General features: G+C 36.1%; 1 protein-coding gene across 1 annotated transcript in view; it reads left to right on the forward strand.

The window, feature by feature from the left end:
• Window positions 1-22,313, forward strand: part of CSMD3 (CUB and Sushi multiple domains 3) — a 1,470,240-nt gene that overhangs the window by 1,155,758 nt on the left and 292,169 nt on the right. The window contains exon 32 of the mRNA NM_001424929.1: window positions 15,725-15,841. Coding sequence (NP_001411858.1) covers window positions 15,725-15,841 — 117 coding nt within the window. The remainder of the gene's footprint in view (window positions 1-15,724; window positions 15,842-22,313) is intronic.

A 22,313-nucleotide genomic window follows, 5' to 3' on the forward strand; every position in this document is an offset into this window, starting at 1 on the left:
GTTAAATAAGCAGGGTGACAATATACAGCCTTGACATACCCCTTTTCCTATTAGGAACCAGTCTATTGTTCCATGTCCAGCTCTAACTGTTGCTTCCTGATCTGCATACAGATTTCTCAGGAAGCAGGTCAAGTGGTCTGGTATTCCCATGTCTTTCAGAATTTTCCACAGTTTATTTTAATCCACACAGTCAAAGAGAATCTTTAACATCGTAATAAGTAAATCCCTGCTCCTTTGGATTCTGGAGCATACCAAATAGAGTCACTGTTATGACAAGAAATTCAATTGCAAATCAATATCTATAATTCAGAGCACATTTTTTTATGACTGCAGACTTGGATTTCATATCTAAACCATTTTTATTTTACCTGGTTTTGATATCTTAGTCACTACACAACGTATCCAGATAGGTAGTTGCATAGCCTTTTATCATGTTAAGATGCCCTCCTTCACTACATTTAGGACTATATGTATGTGGGGCTTCCCAGATGGCTCAGTGGTAAAGAATTTGCTTGCCAATGTGGGAGACATGGGTCCAATTCCTGGCCAGGAAGAACCCCCAGAGAAGGAATGGAAACCTACTCCAGAATTCTTGCCAGGGAAATCCCATGGACAGAGGAGCCTGGCTGGCTACAGTCCTTGGGGTCGCAAAAGAATCAGACTTCAAACATGTCATCCTAGAATGTATTGCCAGTATCTGCAGAAAAATAAAAAAAATTATACAGAAAATTGAATCAATCAATTCTCTCCTTATAGATGAGGAAAGAAAAGCATTTAACAATAACTTAGAATTCATGCATATATGCATGCTAAGTAACTTCAGTCATGTCTGACTCTTCAATCCTATGGACTGTAGCCCACCAGGATCCTCTGTCCATGGGATTCTCCAGGCAAGAATACTGGAGTGGGTTGCCATGCCCTCCTCCAGGGGATCTTCCTGACCCAGGGATCAATCAAACGCACTTATGTCTCCTGCATTGGCAGTAGGTTCTTTACTTCTAGCACCACCTGGGAAGTCCTTAGAAGTCATGGTGAGATTCAAATTGTATTAATGTAATGGGACAGAGTGGACATGGCTGAGCGACTAACACACACACTAGGACACTAGATCTAAAGATAGCCAGTTCTTTACTTCTATTGCGGAACAGGAATCCTACTAACAAAGTTCATTGCACAAAACCTGGAAGAGAAAGAAAGCAATTTTGTTATTGAATACGCATATCTGGAGTACAATGCTTGTTGCAGGCAGTCTGTGAAAGACACCATAAAGACCAGACAGAATCTCACACAAATGTATATAGTTAAAAAAAGAACAAGTAACACTTCTTTTGTCTCATTCAGAGGGAAATTGGTATGCTTTTTATCATGCATACCTTGTGAGTAATCTTGTAAGAACCCTGAGTTAATTTCAGAAGTATGTTTTTTACAGTTTCAAAGGTCAAATAGCTGGAAGCTCTAACTGTAAAATCAAAAGGTTTATCTACTGTGTTTTCAAGGAAACCCTCTAAGAGAGAGGCAAAGGGGATTGCTGCCTCCCTGCCCTTTGTTAAACACAGAAAATTTCATTTCATATGTATACTTTAACCAGTGAGCCATTCACTCCTATATTCCTGAGGGAGATGTATACATAAAAGACAACAAAATAGAGTTACCTGAGCAACAGGGAATATGATTCCTAACCCCAAAACACATCAACTCAACTATATTGAGCCACATGGGAGAATTACTGAGTAAATCTGAACCATATTTAAGCTATGGTTTAAATAACTTCAAGAATATGTAAACCTTAGGGCTTCGCTGATAGCTCAGTTGGTAAAGAATCCACCTGCAATGCAGAAGACCCCGGTTTGATCCCTAAGTCAGGAAGATTCGCTGGAGAAGGAATAGACTGCCCAGTATTCTGGCCTGGAGAATTCCATGGACTATATAGTCCATGGGGTCACAAAGAGTCAGACACGACTAAGGGAGTTTCACTTACATCAACCTTAAGAGGAGGTCTTTCTCCCAAAATTTCAAACCTGAATTTTAGGACCTTTCTGATGCTGGAAAGAATTAATTGATCCTCCTAGGAAAGGAAGCAAAAGAGCAGGAAAGAAAGGGTACTGCAATGCAACTAATATTTTTCAGATCTTCTTAGGTCAAAGCAACAATCTCTGAATCAGTCTTCCTTAAGGAAACAAGTAAACAGAAAATGACAAGGACAGGTGATTTGGGAGGAATCTAATTAGAATAGAATTCCCTTCTATGTGTGTGTGTGTATTCTGATGAAGCCTATGGACCTTAGAATCATCTTTCATTTTTTTTAATTTAATTTTTTTTTAATTTTCTATTGGGGTATAGCCAATTAACAATAATATGATAGTTTCAGGTGAGTGGTGAAGGGACTAACCATACATACACATGTATCCATTCTCCCCCAAACTCTCCTTCCCTACAGGCTGCCACATAACATTGAGAAGAGTTCCCTGTGCTATACAATAGGTCCTTATTGGTTATTCATTTTAAATGTATTAGTGTGGTACATGGCCATCCCAAATTCCCTCACTATCCCTTTCCCTATGCTTACCGCTGGCAACCATAAGTTCATTCTGTAAGCCTGTAAGTCTCTTTCTGTTTTGTAAGTAAGTTAGTTCATTTATATAATTTCTTTTTAGATTCAACATATAAGGGATGCCATGCAATATTTCTCCTTCTCTATCTGATTTACTTTACTCAGTATGACAATCTCTAGGTCTATGTTGCTGCGAATGGCATTATTTCATTCTTTTTAATGACTCAATGATATGCCATTGTCTATATGTACCACATCTTCTTTATCCATTCTTCTGTTGATGAACATTAAGTTGCTTCCATGTCTTGGCTATCATAAACAGTGCTTTAATGAACATTGGGGTGCAGATTATGTTTTCCTCTGAATATATGCCCACAAGTGGGATTATAGGGTGGTCATATGACAGCTCTATTTTTAAAGGAACCTCCATTGTATTCTCCATAGTGACTGTACCAATTTGCGTTCCCACCAGCAGTGTAGGAGGGTTCCCTTCTCTCTACACCCTCTCCAGCATTTGTTGTTTGTAAATTTTTTGATGATAGACATTTTGGCTGGTGATATCTCATCATCTTTTTAAACACACAAAGTAAAATAACTCACATAGGCTTGGAAGAGAAACCAATAATATTGAAATATTATTTCAATAATAATCAATATAATAACTATATCCATATAGTTATCAAAGTACTGTAATAAAAAAAAATACTTTTATGTAGTAATATATATACTTAATTAATGCCTTAACTTGGAAGTTACAGTTTCAATTAATTTTTAGTAGTGATAAGAATAAACAATATTTTGAGGTATCTGCAACAATTTTAGGTAATATAAAATATATCTGATTTTTTTTGTCAACAAAGTCCCAGTTACTTCTGTTGCTAACATACTTTGTTTCTTACATTCAAAAGTAAAGGAAATGCTAAAATTTAGTTATAAAACATTAGCTAGAATCTAATGAAAATATAGACATTTTCTCCCATCTAATTTATGAAACAAGGTAAAGAAACCCCTGAATTACAAGAAAAAAAAAAAGGAATATCGGCCAATTCCTACTCCCTTTCACTAGTAATGTTGGCTCTTGTTTCTAAACAAGAGATTTCTAAAGGATAAAGAATCCAGAGAAATCGAGGATATCACCCACACTATCAATAGCTGAGCACAGGAAAGTCTCCCAAACCTTGAGCAGACAGCTGAATGGAAGATGTAGGTCCCTGTTCCTTTGGGATGGAGAACTTTACTCTTTATCCTTAGGGAAAATTAAGAGGAGAGGAAAATGAAAGCAAATAACTGTGGAGGGCAAAATGACTGGGCAGGACCACTAAAAGGCATCCCTGTGTCTCTCAAGTGAAGACTAGCAGAAACACCAGAGAAGTTTCTCCTGCCTTTTTCAAAGCTTTGTATTCCTTCTGGGGTTGAGGAGGTTAGTCTATCTTCCTAAGGCATTCATGAAAGCCTCATTATAGCACTTCCAGGAGATTCTGGAGTAGGTCAGGAGAGTTTCTTAATTCATTTCATTTTAGACCACATCATATGCCAGATGGAGCAGACATTTTGTGTTCCAGTTCGTTTGAATTTTCCCCTCTTCCAGGCCTACTCAGTCAGTAAATAATTAAGCTGGAAATCAAAACTACACCTCTCTGATACTTAAACTTTGGGTTGCATTTATTGTGATACCCTAAGCAAAGAGTTTTGAAAAATCTCTGAGTTTTGCATTCTATGCATTTAGTCAACAGCAAGATTTAATATAATGTATATTTTATTTTTCCTAACATTCACTGCATACATTTATTAGAAGCCCACTATATACACAGACTATGCCAGGCTCCAGAGGTAGAAACAGTGTGCAAAAAATACATAGAAACTTTAACTTAAGAGGTCATGGAGTCAAGAGACAGAAATAGGTGTTTTACAAATAAATATATAATTACAAGTTGTTATGAATGTCATGAAATTAATTGATGAAAAACTCTGCATGATGGGGCTTCTAAACTAATCTGGAAAACAGGAACAAAACTTTCTTGAGAAAGCAACGTTTGTGAGATGATCAGATAGGAGTTAATAAATTGCTACAGGGTTGGTTTGTTTTTCTTTTTCTCTCTCTCTAAACTTACATATCTTAGGCTAATATGTTGGCTATTTTAACTAATATTTTATTTTATTTTTTTGTTTGTTTTTTCTTTTTATTTAATTAATTTAATTTATTTATTTATTTTTATTTAAAATAAAGAAAATTTTCTTTATTTTAACTAATATTTTAATAATAAAAAGGATTATAATTGGTAAAAATTGAGAGGGAAGTATGAAACCAAGCAACGACAAGAGATTTAAGTTTTTTAAATGCACCAATAACTCCATTAAAATCATTTTAAGAGCTTGCCTTCCTGTACATAGTTTCCTACAAAATCATTGATTAATGATTTCTAGGGTCTTGGGAGTGGAGTAAATGAGGAGTGACTGCTGATAAGCATAGGAATTCTTTTGGGGTGACAAAAATATTATGAAATTAGTTAGTGGGTTTGGTTACATAACTTTGTGATTATACTAAGTTCAGTTCAGTTCAGTCGCTCAGTCGTGTCCGAGTCTTTGCGACCCCATGAATCGCAGCACGCCAGGCCTCCCTGTCCATCACCAACTCCCAGAGTTTACCTAAACTCATCTCCATTGAATCTGTTATGCCATCCAACCATCTCATCCTCTGTCATCCCCTTCTCCTCCCGCCTTCAATCTTTCCCAGCTTCAGGGTCTTTTCAAGGAATCAGTTCTCGCATCAGGTGGCCAAAGTATTGGAGTTTCAGCTTCAACATCAGTCCTTCCAATGAACACTAAGGACTGATATCCTTTAGGATGGACTGGTTGGATCTCTTTGCAGTCCAAGGAACTCTCAAAAGTCAATCCCAGAGTTCAAAAGTATCCATTCTTTGGTGCTCAGCTTTCTTGATACTCTAACTCTCATATCCATAGGTGACTACTGGAAAAACCATAGCCTTGACAGACAGACATTGATTTGGAAAAGTAATGTCTCTGATTTTTAATATGCTGTCTAGGTTGGTCATAACTTTCCTTCCAAGAAGTGAAGGTCTTTTAATTTCACGGCTGCAGTCACCATCTGCCGTGATTTTGGAGCCCAGAAAAATAAAGTCAGCCACTGTTTCCACTGTTTGCCCATCTATTTGCCATGAAATGATGGGACCAGAGGCCATGATCTTAATTTTCTGAATATTGAGCATTAAGCCAACTTTTTCACTCTCCTCTTTCACTTTCATCAAGAGGCTCGTTAGTTGTTCTTCACTTTCTGCCATAAAGGAGATGTCATCTGCATATCTGAGGCTATTGATATTTCTCCTGGCAATCTTGAATCCAGATTGTGCTTCATCCAGCCCAGTGATCTCATGATGTACTCTGCATATAAATTAAATAAACAGGGTGACAATATACAGCCTTGAGGTACTCCTTTTCCTATTAGGAACCAGTCTGTTGCTCTATGTCCAGTTCTAACTGTTGCTTCATGACCTGCATACAGATTTCTCAAGAGGAAGGTCAGGTGGTCTGGTATTCCCATCTCTTTCAGAATTTTCCACATTTTGTTGTGATCTACATAGTCAAAGGCTTTGGCACAGTCAATTAAGCAGAAATAGATGTTTGTCTGGAACTCTCTTGCTATTTTGATGATCCAGCAGATGTTGGCAATTTAATCTCTGGTTCCTCTGCCTTTTCTTTTTTTTTTTTTCTTATTTATTTATTTAAAACCAGCTTGAACATCTGGAAGTTCACATTCACATATTGCTGAAGCCTGGCTTGGATTTATGTGGTAGTTTGAGCATTCCTTGGCATTGTCTTTCTTTGAGATTGGAATGAAAACTGACTTTTTCCAGTCCTGTAGCCACTGCTGAGTTTTCCAAATTTGCTGGCCTATTGAAGGCAGCACTTTCACAGCATCATCTTTCAGGATTTGAAATAGCTCAGCTGTAATTCCAGCACCTCCAATAGCTTTGTTCGTAGTGATGCCTCATAAGGCCCACTTGACTTCACATTCTAGGATGTCTGGTGAGTGATCACACCATCCTGATCATCTGGGTCATGAAGATCTTTTTTGTACATTTCTTCTGTGTAGTCTTGCCACCTCTTCTTAATGTCTTCTGCTTCTACTAGTTTCATACCATTTCTGTCCTTTATTGTACCCATCTTTGCATGAAATGTTCTCTTGTTATCTCTAATTTTCTTGGAGAGATCTCTAGTCTTTCCCATTCTATTGTTTTCCTCTATTTCTTGGCACTGATCACTGAGGAAGGCTTTCTTATCTCTCCTTGCTATTCTTTGGAACTCTGTATTCAAATGGGTGTACCTTTCCTTTTCTCCTTTGTTTTTCTTTTCTCTTCTTTTCACAGCTGTTTGTAAGGCCTCCTCAAAGAGCTATTTTGCATTTTTGCATTTCTTTTTCTTGTGGATGGTCTTGATCCCTGTCTTCTATACAATGTCACGAACATCCATCCATAGTTCATCAGGCACTCTGTCTATCAGATCTAGTCCCTTTAATCTATTTCCCACTTCCACTGTATAATCATAAGGGATTTGATTTAGATCATACCTGAATGGTCTAATGCTTTCCCACACTTTCTTCAATTTACGTCTGAATTTGGGAATAAGGAGTTCATGATCTGAGCCACAGTCAGCTCCTGGTCTTGTTTTTGCTGACTTTATAGAGCTTCTCCATCTTTGGCTGAAAGAATATGATCAATCTGATTTTGGTGTTGACCATCTGGTGATGTCCATGTGTAGAGTTTTCTCCTGTGTTTTTGGAGGAGGGTGTTTTCTATTATCAGTGCTTTCTCTTGGCAAAACTTTATTAGCCTTTACCCTGCTTCATTCTGTACTCCAATGCCAAATTTTCATGTTACTCCAAGTGTTTCTTGACTTCCTACTTTTGCATTCCAGTCACCTATAATGAAAAGGGCATTGTTTTGGAGTGTTAGTTCTAAAAGGTCTTGTAGGTCTTCATAGAACCGTTCCACTTCAGCTTCTTCAGCATTACTGGTCAGGGAATAAGACTTGGATTACTGTGATATTGAATGGTTTGCCTTGGACACGAACAGACATCATTCTGTCATTTTTGAGATTGCATCCAAGTACTACATTTCAAACTCATTTACTGACTCTGATGGCTACTCCATTTCTTCTAAGGGATTCTTACCCACAGTAGTAGATATGATGGTCATCCGAGTTAAATTCATCCATTCCAGTGCATTTTAGTTCGCTGATTTCTAAAATGTCAATGTTCACTCTTGCCATCTCCTGTTTGACCACTTCCAATTTTCCTTCATTCATGGACCTAACATTCCAGGTTCCTATGCAGTATTGCTCTGTGACATTCAAGTGGGCTATATCAGGGTCCACTAGAAGTGGACCCTACTTTTATAAGTACAGCAATTCTTTCGACCTGAAGGGGTCACAGGCCACATATAGTAAATCATTGATTTAATGTATACCATATTGCTCTTTTTTGACCTGTAAGGTTCATTGCTTTTGAAAGTACCTAAACTTGCTCTCTGAGAAAATTTTATATATTATATAGTAATTTTCAATATAGAGTATATTTGATGATAAATTATGCATTACACAATGAAAATACAGAATTGAAATTGTGAGTAGTTTAAGGCTGTGTTGGGTATAATATAAAGTGTCTAAGATATATGCACACATAAGTACCTCTTCCTTGTAAATGATTTGAGAGCCTTCTATCTCTCTCAGTGGAAGGTACCTTCATTTTCCTTGTTATTCAGTAAGGCAATGGCACCCCCACTCCAGTACTCTTGCCTGGAAAATCCCGTAGACAGAGGAGCCTGGTAGGCTGCAGTCCATGGGGTCGCGACGAGTCAGACACGACTGAGTGACTTCACTTTCACTTTTTACTTTCATGCATTGGAGAAGGAAATGGCAACCCACTCCAGTGTTCTCACCTGGAGAATCCCAGGGACGGGAAGCCTGGTTGGCTGCCGTCGCACAGAGTCGGACAGAGTCCAACACAGAGTCGGACACGACTGAAGTGACTTAGCAGCAGCAGCAGCAGTCCTCTTCCATCGCATACACTTAGTCAAACCATCAGTGGGACGTCCTTTTTATTGCTCTAGAATCCTCAAAATGTAGTTTTGGTCTTCCACAGATTTCCCTAGAAATACCATATCTGTTTATTGCATCACTGCTTCATAGTTCACAGTATAGTTACAGCATGAACATATTTTACTTGTACAAATTAAATCATACACATTTATCCAAAAGAAGATTAAAAAAGCAAACAGGAAAAGAAGGAAAAAGAAAAATAATACAATATTGAACTGTGTGGGTGACCGCCACCTCAGTGAGGGTAAGCTACATACAGATAAATTGGTAGCAAAGATTTGCCACTGTGAAATGAATGGTAGATATGTTTACCATTCCTTCAGTGAAACTCAATATCCATATGGCTATCAGATTGTAAAAATCTTATCCTTTCATATATTTCCAATGTTTAAAGATACATATCCTACCCATATAGTGTCTCTAAATGTAAAGCAATACTGATTCCTGGTAATCAGAGAAACAGCAAATAAGTCAATCCCAGAAAAAGGAAAAAAAAAGGCTTACATGGATTTACTGAAAGGATGCATCTTCCCCCCCCCCCGCCCCCCCGCCACTTTAAACAAGATGTTTATTTAAACGACAAGACACTTGACTTGAAGGGAAAACTATCTAGGATTCATTTCTTTTAACAGAAATTTCTCCCTACTTAGGGCTTCCCACACGGAGCAGTGGTAAAGAATCTGCCTGCCAATGCAGGAGATGCAAGAGACTCAGGTTCCTTCCCTGGATCCAGCAAATCCCCTGGAGAAGGCAATGGCAACCACTCCAGTATTCTTGCCTGGGAAATTTCATGGACATAGGAGCCTGGTGGGCTACAGTCCATGGTGTGACAAATAGTCGGATGTGACTGAGCACACACTCACTCACACACACACATACACATATCCCTACATAAAGACAGACTGTCCTACATGTAACAGCTAATTATAGGAAATTATAAACAGGAAATTATAAAATTTCCCTTGGTTTACAATGATAAATGAAAAACTTTAAAATTCTCCAGTCAAACAAGGTATGCAAGGATTTTTATGATGTTCTTAAAAGAAAAAAAAAAACAGAGCAAAATAACTGGAATAAAAAAATAATAACTGAATTAGCTTCAGTAGCACCTTCAAGTCAGTATCATATTTGCTGTCAGTCATGAGTCCTTCCTTGGGCTTTTTTATCATCTGCCATGGCGAGCGCTGGAGTCTCCTTAACTGCTGTTTCACAAAAGAGGTACCAGGTATGCCCTGTACGAACACACAAGCAGCACCAGGAACGGCAGAAGCAGGACAGGGTATACCTTGAATGTCTTGGATTTAAGTCAATTTCTGGGGTAATTTCAACCAAATGAAATGTCTGTGTTGTGCTGATATGGAACACCGTTTTAGAAGAGCATGGTCTGCGCAAGCATAGTTCATTTAATCACCTACTAGACTTTTCCGGAGAACCTACTGTGTTTCAGATATGTTCTAGAAAGAGAAAAGGAAAATTCTAAGACTTTTGTGTTTAAAAAAATCACTAGCTGTGGTAGGAACTTGTGGGGATGAGTGAAACTTGGAGTCTGTTGAAAGAGCCCAAATGGAAACTTTTGGGAGTCTGGTTTGCAATAGTTACAGTGGCAGAGAGGAGAGGAGAGGCTAATAAGCTACAGGAAGATATAAGCAAGTCAGGGAGAAAGTGTCAAGAATAATGGCATTTTGCCTGAAAAAAGGATACATATGTATACATACATGTATATGTCACTTTGTTGTACATCTGAAACTAACACAACACTTTAACTATACCTCAATGAAAGTGGTTAAAAAGAGAATAATGGCATTTTATGATACAGTAGGCCATTTCACATTTTTAGTATTTAAATTTTTTCACTCTATATGTATATATAAAATAATTCTTTAGTGCTATGAAATCATAACTAATTACAGCAAATAATATAAATGTTAGAATTATTTTCAAAGTAATAGCACATTTTAGAATTAGCATTTTGTAAAGTATATCCTGAGGAACATTGGTCCTGTGAAATGAAAAAGGGTCTCCATGATCAAATAAGTTTGTAAGGAGTATGACATTCCCCAAACTTTACTAAAGTCTCAGTTAAGTCTCATAGCATAAAACAATGTTCATTTTACTTAATCACAGAATATTTCTTCTCATAATACATGTGTTCTACAAAAATGCTATTAATATAGATTTAAGGATAGTCATATGTATCATATAAGTTATAATCAGCAACAGGTGAGTTCTTATGCAGTGCATCGCAATGGATATCTGCTGTTTAAAAACACAGCCAGTTTGACAAAAGGCCAACAAGTATGAGTCAAATGGCAAAAATAAGAATAGAATAAAAGGTCCTGCCTTGCTTTTATTCTACTGATTGTTTAATAGAGCCAGAAAGTTAAAGGCTGACCTTTTCTGAACTAGCCAATAAAATGAAATTAAAATAGGAAGAGAGACACGAATACAGAAAGCATCTAGGAATCAACTTTAGAAGAATTAGTAAAGTTGGCCTGACTTGGTCATTCTTCCATTTGGATTTATATAAACATACAACAGATTACATCTTTACCTCACAGCATAGTGAATTTTCCTGCATAAGTTTCCTGCAGCATAACTTACTGCATAAAATAGTATCAGTCATCACAGTATTCAACATAACTGACTATAAAATAGGCCATACTGTAAGTAATGACCAGAAAAAATATAAAATTATTGCTTCCAGTACAAATAACAAAATCTAACATAATACTAGGTACCATAAAGAGCTGTGATTATACAGCAACCCTGTATATATTCATTATATACATGAATGTATACATTTATACATTTAATGTATACATAAGTGTATGCATTATATACATATATAAAACAAATCGTATTTTCATATTTTATAAATGAGATTTTTAACAAGAGCTGCCACCAAATGTTTGTTATACAAAATAAAATAACAAAAACCACATTGAGGCTATCAGATGCATGGTAATGTGGAATAGCAGAATGTTCATGCTGCTGCTGCTAAGTCACTTCAGTCATGTCTGACTCTGTGTGACCCCAGAGATGACAGCCCACCAGGCTCCCCTGTCCCTGGGATTCTCCAGGCAAGAACACTGGAGTGGGTTGCCATTTCCTTCTCCAGTGCATGAAAGTGAAAAGTGAAAGTGAAGTCGTTCAGTCGTGTCCGACTCTTAGCGACCCCATGGACTGCAGCCCACCAGGCTCCTCCGTCCATGGGATTTTCCAGGCAAGAGTACTGGAGTGGGGTGCCATTGACTAATCAAAAAGCAGAACTTAACTTAGAAGCTCTTATTTCTATTCATTCTTTCCAAATGTAAAAATAAGAACATTTGCCATATTCTTTCAAAGTATTGTCATTTTGGAGCACTTTAAAATCTGGAAGAAAATTAACATAAAGCATGCTGCTTATTCTTGAATGATTTTCTCATCAGTAATATTATTAGTTGAATAAAGTTATCAGTGCCAAAATAAGAATACACCTGACTACTCTAATCTCAAACAATAATGAGTGATGAGAGCAATACATCTTTGGTTATTATCATCACTGTCAATTTGTTGTTGTTCTGGGGAATTCTAATTTTAATATGTATAATTCTTACTATTATTACCATTTTATAGAACATTAAAAGGAAAAAAGGTAAAATATTCATTAGCCACCCAACTCAGTACAACTTACTGTTTGTTTTGTGTGTGTGTGTGTTTTGAATATATTGTTGTATTTTTAAACTTTGGTAGGAAAAGGCAATGGCACCCCACTCCAGTACTCTTGCCTGGAAAATCCCATGGCCGGAGAAGCCTGGTGGGCTACAGTCCATGGGGTCGTGAAGAGTTGGACACGACTGAGCGACTTCACTTTCCCTTTTCACTTTCATGCATTGGAGAAGGAAATGGCAACCCACTCCAGTGTTCTTGCCTGGAGAATCCCAGGGATGGGGGAGCCTGGTGGGCTGCCGTCTATGGAGTCGCACAGAGTCGGACACAACTGACGCGACTTAGCAGCAGCAGCAGGAAACCCATCAAAAGCTTTGGCTTTTTCAAACTCATGCTCTTTTCAAGCCACCTAACATCACTGCATTCAGTTCTTTAAAAGGAAAATCAGGCATTAATTCCAGTAAATTCCCAGCATAAAACCTGTGTATTTTCATTTTTCTTTAGCACTTTTCTCAAGTGACAGAGGACTGTCACTAACGCTTTCTAAAGTTAATCACTCAGTTTTAGTTTTTTATTTTATATTAGCTCAGCTGGTAAAGAATTTGCCTACAATGCAAGAGACCCTGGCTCGATTCCTGGGTCAGGAAGATCCCCTGGAGAAGGGATAGGCTACCCAATCCAGTATTCATGGGCTTCCCTGGTGGCTCAGCTAGTAAAGAATCCAGCTTCAATGCTGGAGTCCTGGATTTGAACCCTGGGTTGGGAAGATCCCCTGAAGGAGGGCATGACAACCCACTCCAGTATTCTTGTTGTGAGAATCCCCACAGACAGAGGAGCCTGGTGGGCTATAGCCCATGGGGTTGCAAAGAATCAGACATGACTGAGTGAATCAGCACAGCACAAGCCTCTTAAGTCAGTGTTCCAGATTTTCCCATTTTAATGACTCTATTTCCCCTTTTAAAAAAAATCAATAACAAAAATTCATTCAGCCTGCATCTTCCACCAGCTATTTCAAAGTTCTGCTTCTGTTCATTGTTAAGATTCTGATTATTTTTGTATCTCCTTATAAACTGCTATTCTTCATCCAACTACAGTCTAGCTACCCGTCTCTACTCTAGTTTAAGGGTTAGCAACTTTCTCTGCACAGAGCCAGGTAATATTTTGGGCTTTGCTGGCCACATATATCTCTGTAGCATATTCTGATTTAATTTTTCTTTTGTTCCTTAACTCTTTAAAAATGTGAAACTTCTTTTGGTACAGACTGCTGCATTTGATTTCCTGGTTATAATTTGCAAAAAGCTACTCTTGTTAAAAGTACTGTACCTATAATACCAAAAACTTCCTTTCTAATGTTTGAAGGGCATCTTCCCTACATAAATTCGAGGCAAATTAAGTGATAAGCAGAAGGAAGTCAAGTCATCAGCTTTAATTTTTTTCTTTTTATTTTTTATATTATGAAAGTATGGTAATACATTTACAGAAGACTTTGAAAATACAGAAAAAGTTACATGTTTTACTGTATATTATGATTATTCTTTAAGTAGAATCTTTTGATTTTCAGTTGGAGTTTCAATTTCAAATGTTAGTAGAATGAATAAAACAGAAAGTTGAAGGATATAGTAGATGTGAAAAGCACTCTGAACCCAGTATTAATATTGGTAGAAGCTGAGGAACAGTTAACAGTGGGCTTCTTAAGCAGCTACAGGTGTCTCCCAACAACCACAGCCACCTCCTCAATAGATTAATCCTTAAACAGGTTGAAGAGGAGACCAACAATACAGTTTCTGTCCTGGGCTCACCAATCAAGAAGCTCCTGCATCTCCAGGGCGTAAGGGGTAGTGCCAGCAGGCTGGCATGCCTGGGCAGCATTCCTCCTGGAGGAAACCAGAGTCTGGAGAAGCAGTTTCCTGCTGCATAATTCTCCAGACCTCCAAACCCCCTCAGACTCTTTTTTCATTTATTACCACTTTGCAACACAACATTTTCTTTTTCCCTTTAGTCAAAAACTTTATTTTTTGAACATTTGCAACTATTATTCTATATATAAATGTTAATTTCTTACAAAACTCTGTATTCCATATTGCTAGGTCACTTCACTCCATTTTATGCCATGTTTCCTTCAAGAACTATTTTCCCAAATCACAATCTGCCTGATTATGTGTTGTTGTTCAGTTGCTAAGTAGTGTCTGATTCTGCGATGTCATAGACTGTAGTCCTCCAGTCTCAGCTGTCCTTGAGATTTCCCAGGCAAGAATACTGGAGTGAGTTGCCATTTTCATCTCCATACATTTTTTGAACATTTTCTTTTATTTTAACTTTCTTCCTTCTTGGTTCCCAATAGACTAAATTCTTTGTCTCACCCTCTAGCTTCCCAGGTGGCTCAGTGGTAAAGAATCCGCTGCCAATGCAGGAGAAGCAAGAAACTCAGGTCTATCCCTGGACTGGGAAAATCCCCTGGAGTAGGAAATGGCAACCCACTCCAGTATTCTTGCCTGGAAAATCCAACGGACAAAGGCTCCTAACAACTATAGTCCGTGGGGTCACAAAAAGTCGGATGCAACTGGTTACACGCGGCCACCCCCTAATCCTACCTTGGCATTCTCCAGGCTTCCTCTTTGGCCATCTTTCTCATTCTACATAATTCCTGGAAGATCCCATTCATGTAAATAATATCAACTATCACATTTTGCTTTGATAACTATAACCCCTTTAGTAGCCCATATCTTTCTGTGTTCCAGAACTATAAATCCAAAACATCCTCTTATCTTGTGAACAACAGGACCACTATCTACAAATTTTCCAGAAATCAGTTTCACCCTCATCTTTTTTAAGGAACACAGCACATTTGGGGCTGAGGTAGCAAAAATGCACCATCTCTATGCACCCATCAGCAACTCCTAATTTAAATGTAAATCATAAGCAGATAAGAGATTGATGAGAGAATATTTTACTTAGATGAGTGGATGAATGTGTTTATATAGCCATCCCTGTCCTGGGTATAGAAATAACTAATTTGATGGGAGCATAATCACAGTTGATTTTGAGTAGATTCAAAGCTTGGTGGTGAGTAAAACAATTTCCCACTTGCATGTGTAATTTCTCATCATTTTAAAAGAGATGATTATCTTTACTCTTTTATCATAAATGAAAGCAGGCCACCATTATTACCTCTAGAGATAGATAGCACCACTATAATTTTATTATATTACTTTGCTTCTGAGAAGAGTAAATCTGAATACTTAAAAAATTTTCTAGGTGCACAATTTTTTATTTTTAAAATATTTGACAACGAGGACCCTTGTTAAAACATATAAATAAATGGTATACCTTAAAATCAGTTAGCCATATTTTTATATCAAGAAAATATTCATAATATAATTTTTTTCTAAAAATAATATTTTTTAATTTCAGCACCGTGTGGAAGTCGTTCAACAGGTTCAGAAGGCACTGTTCTATCACCAAACTATCCAAAAAATTACAGTGTGGGACATAATTGTGTTTATTCTATAGCAGTTCCCAAGGAGTTTGGTAAGTAAGATTCATCTCATCATGTAGTATATCATTCTAAATATGCTTTATTTTCACTGTATGCTATTCAAAATGTTAGTTGCTTTTTAATGAAAATATTTACTGGTCATAAAGTACTCAAAAATTATTTTTAGATAGTAGCTTTGTAATAATAAAATTTTGAGTTTATTTTTTGCATTCTGAATTTATAGTCAAGTACACAGGTGAACAACAATATAAAAATGAAAACAGGATTGTTTTTAATTTTTAAAAATAAGTACATCCAGTAACCCTGCAAGTGCCTTCATATTGGAATTTCATAAAATGGGAAATTACCAGAGCATAAAGCAAAGTCTGCTCTGCCAAATATGCATATATTCAAATATGGAGCTGTTACAATAATAACAAAATATGTATAAAACAATTATATTAGTTTTATATTTTATAAACACATTTGCAGATAAAAAATATTTTTACTTTAAGCACCTAGTTTCTACGACAGCAGTGAATATAAAAAGACAGCAAAGGACATTTTGGCTCTTCTTGTCAACCTGACAATCTGTTCTACATTGGCATTGAGAAGACAATGTGTCCTTTGCTGACTTCACATCTCCCTGATCACAAGTCTTAGAAGTCACTTACCTGGCTTCTAAAGGTTTTGGATCTGAAATTCAGCTGGATCTAACCCAGGTTAAGCTCTGTTTATGGATGGATAGGCAAAGGAAATTTAGTGAACAGCAAAGTGTGGGAGAGAGGCTGAAAGATTTTTAGACTTCTACAATTTAGATTTACAGCACTGTGTTACATGGTGAAGAATTTGCTAGGAAATGAATGTCTGGGTCAGGATGACGGAGTATTTTAGCAGAAGGATATAGATTTTATCATATCAAGATTTTTGGATCACATCTTCACTTAATGTTTGTGCTGATAATAAAATAAGCTGATGCTTCCAGTCCAATTTCTTATAATGAGAATTTACCTATATATCCTCCTTTTCTCTATTCTGAAACAAGTCCAAGATCCACAACTTAGTAAAGAGAACATTATCATCAGACAGGAAGTATTAAATCTTTTATTTTAACCTTGAAATAGAATTGATGATGCCAACATTAGCACAGTCTTTTTCTGCAATCTCTTATTCCTTAGCATGTTGATTTATTTATTCAGAGTTGAGCTCTTTGATTATGAAGAAAAGGACAGTTTAGAAAGAAAAAAATCATCCATATAATTGTGTTTATTGTATTGCATTTTGTGCCCAGAAGAGTTTTCCCTTTCTAGAGGGCTTTGTAGTCCCCAGTCACCAAAAATATTACATGGTGACTGATAGAATCTTAGCAGTGCTAATCCAGAAGACTGCATGGCTATCTGAGTCTCTCTGGAAGCCATTAATTTGTTCTGTTAGATTCTATTCTTGAGAACAGAATGCAGCCAAAGGATTGAAAAAGAAGAAAATCACATTTTCTTTCCCGATACATACACATGTTGGTCACCGGGAGGTATTTGATAGTAGCTTATATATGTATGTATATTCAAAGAGAGAAGAAAAAAGTTCTGATTAAAATTAAATTAATGGATTCCTAGTGAATGGAATTTGTATTTTAGCAGAGTTAATGTAAGTAAAATTAAATTCTCTTAATATGAAAAATAATACAACCAATAATTGGTGATTTTTAACACTAATTTTTTCAAACAAGTCTTGGATTTTCTGTGGATAAAATCAGGTACACTTTGATTAACTAGTAAGGAAACTGATTTTATTTTTCTATAAATGTTGCATCATTCTTTATTTCAAACTTTATATGAAGTCAAATTTTAGTTTGTCACACATTAGCTATCTGTCGTTGGAAAAATAAACATAACTTCTTTGAAACTCAGTTTCTTTATGTGTAAAGCAGGGATCATTATGTATATGGAGCAGAGCTATTGTTAGTAGTAGTAATAAGACTATTTATATATAGTATGTCATAGTCGATAATTCATACTATTGGGTTAAGAATGCCAGTTTTGGAGACAGATTTCCAGATTGAGAACACAACTCAATTTTCTCTTTTCCATTGGACTAATTACATGAGTCTTACTTTTCGTATCTCTGAAATAGAAGTGATGTGTCTATTTCTTAGAGTTATTTTATGATTAAATAAAATATGTGTAAGTCATTATATAGTATATCATAAGTCACATACACACCTGGATGCACATACAAACACACTTTATGTTCACATTCATAGGTACTCCTAACCTCAAAAGTTGAAATAAAATGACATGGATTATTCAGTAGCCCTAGGGTCTTAAGAGTAACATGGCTAAAAATAAAACATTTATATTGTATAATTAAAGCATGAAAACACATATTTTGTGCTTTACATCTCCAGTGAATATCTAATCACCTATTGATCACTTGAAATTTTCTGAAAACAAAATAGAGGAATTAAAAACTGCAGTCATAGATATCTTTCTGTCCCTACCTTTCCCTCTTTAATGTGAGATAATCAAGCAACAGTTACTGGATCTCTGCAAATCAAATTTTTTGTTTGTTTGTTTCTTCCTCTCTTTCTCACTTTGCCATGATTTCTTTCTGTTGCTTTTGTGTTGTGTTTTATGACTTTTGATACCACGTCATAACATATCACTTTTCACATTTTTCCTGTCATTTATCCCAAATTATAACCATTTCTTCCTCCATATCTTTTATATGCAGACACTTAGAATTTAATTTTTAAATATTGTAGCAAAATATCTGTCAATACACTCGATTCATTTATTGAGATTTCATGTTTTTACAAGGGTTAAACTTCTAAAGTCATTATATAAGGAGAAAACCACATGTAATCAACATTACGCATGAAAATACCGTGTCAGCCGTAGAAGATCATCCACAGTATTTTGTGTAAGCCATATTATCTCAACAATTCTAACAGGACATTTTTTCCTCCAGTGTTAGAAAGATAGCAGTTGTTCAGATAATACCAGATGAGCTAGTTTGGTTTCTTATAGGTCATTTACTACAAAATTGCTTTCATTTATTTATTTTTGCCCAATGTAGATTTGAATTCATATGAATTAAATGTGCATATACTGTAACTCTACTGGTTGACTGAGTGAATACTATTTTGTCAGTGAATTTCTGTCTTTAAGTTTTTCTAGATAAGAGTCAATTCATAACACTTTTATCAGCATCATTGATTTCATTTCAACTTCATCTATTAGGGTCATCTGGTAATATTCATTCTGTAGGATTCTGGTTCTAAATACTTAGAAAATAACATTTATGGGTCAGTTGTTGATATTTAGCTGTCTTTCCTCTAATGAACTATTTCCCTTTTAATTTTTTTTTTTAATTTAAGAATGTTCTATTTTGGACTTCCATGGTGATACAGTAGTTAAGACTCCACACTTCCTCTGTGGGGGGCATGGGTTCAATCCCTAATCAGGGAACTAAGATCCTACATGACACACAAAGAGCAGAAAAAAAAAAAATACCATAGTTTATGTATTAATAAAATAAGTTTTATTTTTCCTTCATCTTAATGTTTAACAATAAGTTGTTTCCCTTTATGGTTTGTTTGCTATAGTCTTCATGCACTGTTTTTAAGTGCCAAAAACATAGCAGACAAATTTTATTTTATTTTGAATTTGGTATAGGATAGATATTTTGAATATAAGAGAACTGTTGACATTGTTGGGGGAAACATTTTTATTGATATTATATATTTATACCTGTAGTGTAGGGCCAAAGTCATTTTGCAAGGAGGAGGTGGCTAGTAAATTTGGGGAATAAATGTTGTGGATTTCTATTTCCATAAGCTTGGCTGAAATAAAACAGAAAGAGGTAAGAGCTATAACCAAAGTACCATACTAGTCAAAGGCTAGTGTTTGTGTTTGTCTGTTTTTTCTTTGGATAGAAAGTAATGGAGTTTTTAGCTTAAAGCCTAACAGAAATATAGTAGAGAGGGCAAAATTGAAGATTTTAGATGGACCAGTTAGTAAAGCACGATGCTTAAAGCAATCTAAGGAGATGGGATTTTAAAAACCTAGAGGGCCTCTTCAAACTATAATGCAGGAGAAATCATTCATGATTAGTATCATTGTACCTCAATTAATTTCACATGCAACACTGCCTTTTGAAATTATCATCGCTTCCTGATCTCCTTCCTCTCTTCCCCTTCTTCCATCACTCACTCTTTACATTCTGGAAAGTATCTGCAAAATAAATGTATTAGTATCCTAAGTCTGCCTTAACAAAGTATCACAAATTTAGTGGCTTAGAACAACAGAGGTTTATTCTTTCACAGTTCTGGAGACTAGACCCCTGAAATCAAGGTATCAGTAACATTACACTCCCTCTGCATCTCCTAGAGAAGAATCCTTCCTTGCTTCTTCCTATCTTTAATGGCCCCAAGCAATCCTTGAAGTTCTGTAGTTTGTAGCTACATCACCCAGGTGGCGCTAGTGGAGAAGGGAATGGCTACCCACTGGTAAAGAACCCCCTGCCAATGCAGGAGACACAAGAGACTCAGGTTCAACTCCTGGGTCAGGAAGATCACCTGGAGGAGGGCATGGCAACCCACCCTGGTAGCATTTTGTATCATTTGTTCTAGGGACACCAGTTGTAGGATTTAGCGTCCACCCTAATCCATAACCTCATCTGAATCTTAGTTATATCTGCAGAGGTCGTTTTTCCAAATACAATGATATTCTGAGTGCCTGGGTGGGGTTGAATATTAAGGGGACTCTATTCAACACACTACAGAGGATAGACTATATTACTATGGTTTTATGTAGAAAATCCTAGTATAAATTACTCTACAAAGCATGTATCAAATATTAACTATATAGAATGTAAACTAACATTCAGATTTCTTGGAGAATTCCAACATGTAAATCACCTTGAGGAAATCCAGGATAGTCTATGGTGACTTAACTTTGTGTTTAGCTTCCCAGATAGTCTCACCTCCTTAAAGACCCATACTGAACACATATTTGTTAAGATATAAAGCTTACTTTTTCCCAAGACTGGCTTTCAAAAGTGGCATCTTGGAAATGTGCATGAAAAGCTTTTCAGGTTTTCCTTCTTAGGTTTCCCAGATATCTGCCCTATCTCTTATCTTTTGTTGTTGTGTAGACTATTGGCTGCATAGATTTGAAATTCATGAATCCTTAAATCACACAAAGTTATTGTCAGTCTAGTATACTCTGTACAGGGGCATGGAGTTACCAAGACCTTTTGTGTATTTGCTGTGGGAAAAGATTTTTGTTTATCTTTAAATTAGCTATCATCACCTTAAACTTTTCTTCTACTCTACATATTTTGTTTCTTATTCACAACCATTGTCTTTATATTTCCTAGTGTGGTATTTTCCCTCTAGTCAATCTGCAAAAATCTTTCTCTATGATACTGCCTACAAAATAGGATTAAACTTATTTTTTAAACTAATTTGAACTTTATTAAAACTTATGATCTATTAGCAACTATCTCATTAATCCTTATTATATACATTAAATGTATTACTTCCCTTCCATCTTACAGACTTAGGAAATTGAATGATGATTGTTGAATACAATCTATTTTTGCAATACATCTTTCAATTTTCTGTGTAAACTCTTAGTCTATGAAAAGTAGTCTTTAAAAATTTAGGTCTCCTTAAAACTTAGAAGGAAAAACCAAAATGGATTGAAACTAAGATGCACACACACTATATATAAACATATATATGTGTATACATATATATATTGACAATTCAGTTATATCAGTACATATATTCATTCTTTTTTTATTCTTTACCCCATAGGTTATTACAAAATATTGAAGAGTTCCCTGTGTTATACAATAGGTTCTTATTAGTATCTATTTTACATATAGTAGTGTGTGTTAATCCCAAGCTCCAAATTTTTCCCTCCCCCTCACATTTCCCCTTTGATAACCATAAATTTGTTTTCAAAACCTATTAATCTGTTTCTATTTGTAAACAAGTTCATTTATATAATTTTAATTAGATTCCACATATGAATGATATTATATGATATTGTCTTTGTCTGATATGATAATCTCTAGGTCTATTTATGTTGCTGCAAATGGCATTAATTCATTCTTTTTAATGACTGAGTAATATTCCACTGTGTGTGTGTGTGTGTGTGTGTGTGTACACATGGACATGGACATAAGTGAGCAAACTCCAGAAGACTGTGAAGGACAGGGAAGCCAGGCGTCCTGCAGTCCATGGAGTCACAAAAAGTCAGACACAAATAAGCAACTAAACAACAAATATACATATGTGTTTTTGTGTGTATATATATGTGTGTGTCTGTGTGTATACACCACATATATATATATACACTACATCTTATTAATCCATTCCTCTGTCCATGAACATTTAGATTGCTTTCATGTCTTAGCCATTGTAAATAGTGCCACAGGGAACATCGGGGTGCATGCATATTTTCAAATTATGGTTTTCTTTAGATATACAACCAGCAGTGGGATTGCAGGATCATA

This window comes from Bos taurus, chromosome 14 (assembly GCF_002263795.3).
Source record: "Bos taurus isolate L1 Dominette 01449 registration number 42190680 breed Hereford chromosome 14, ARS-UCD2.0, whole genome shotgun sequence".
Lineage (NCBI taxonomy): Eukaryota > Metazoa > Chordata > Mammalia > Artiodactyla > Bovidae > Bos > Bos taurus.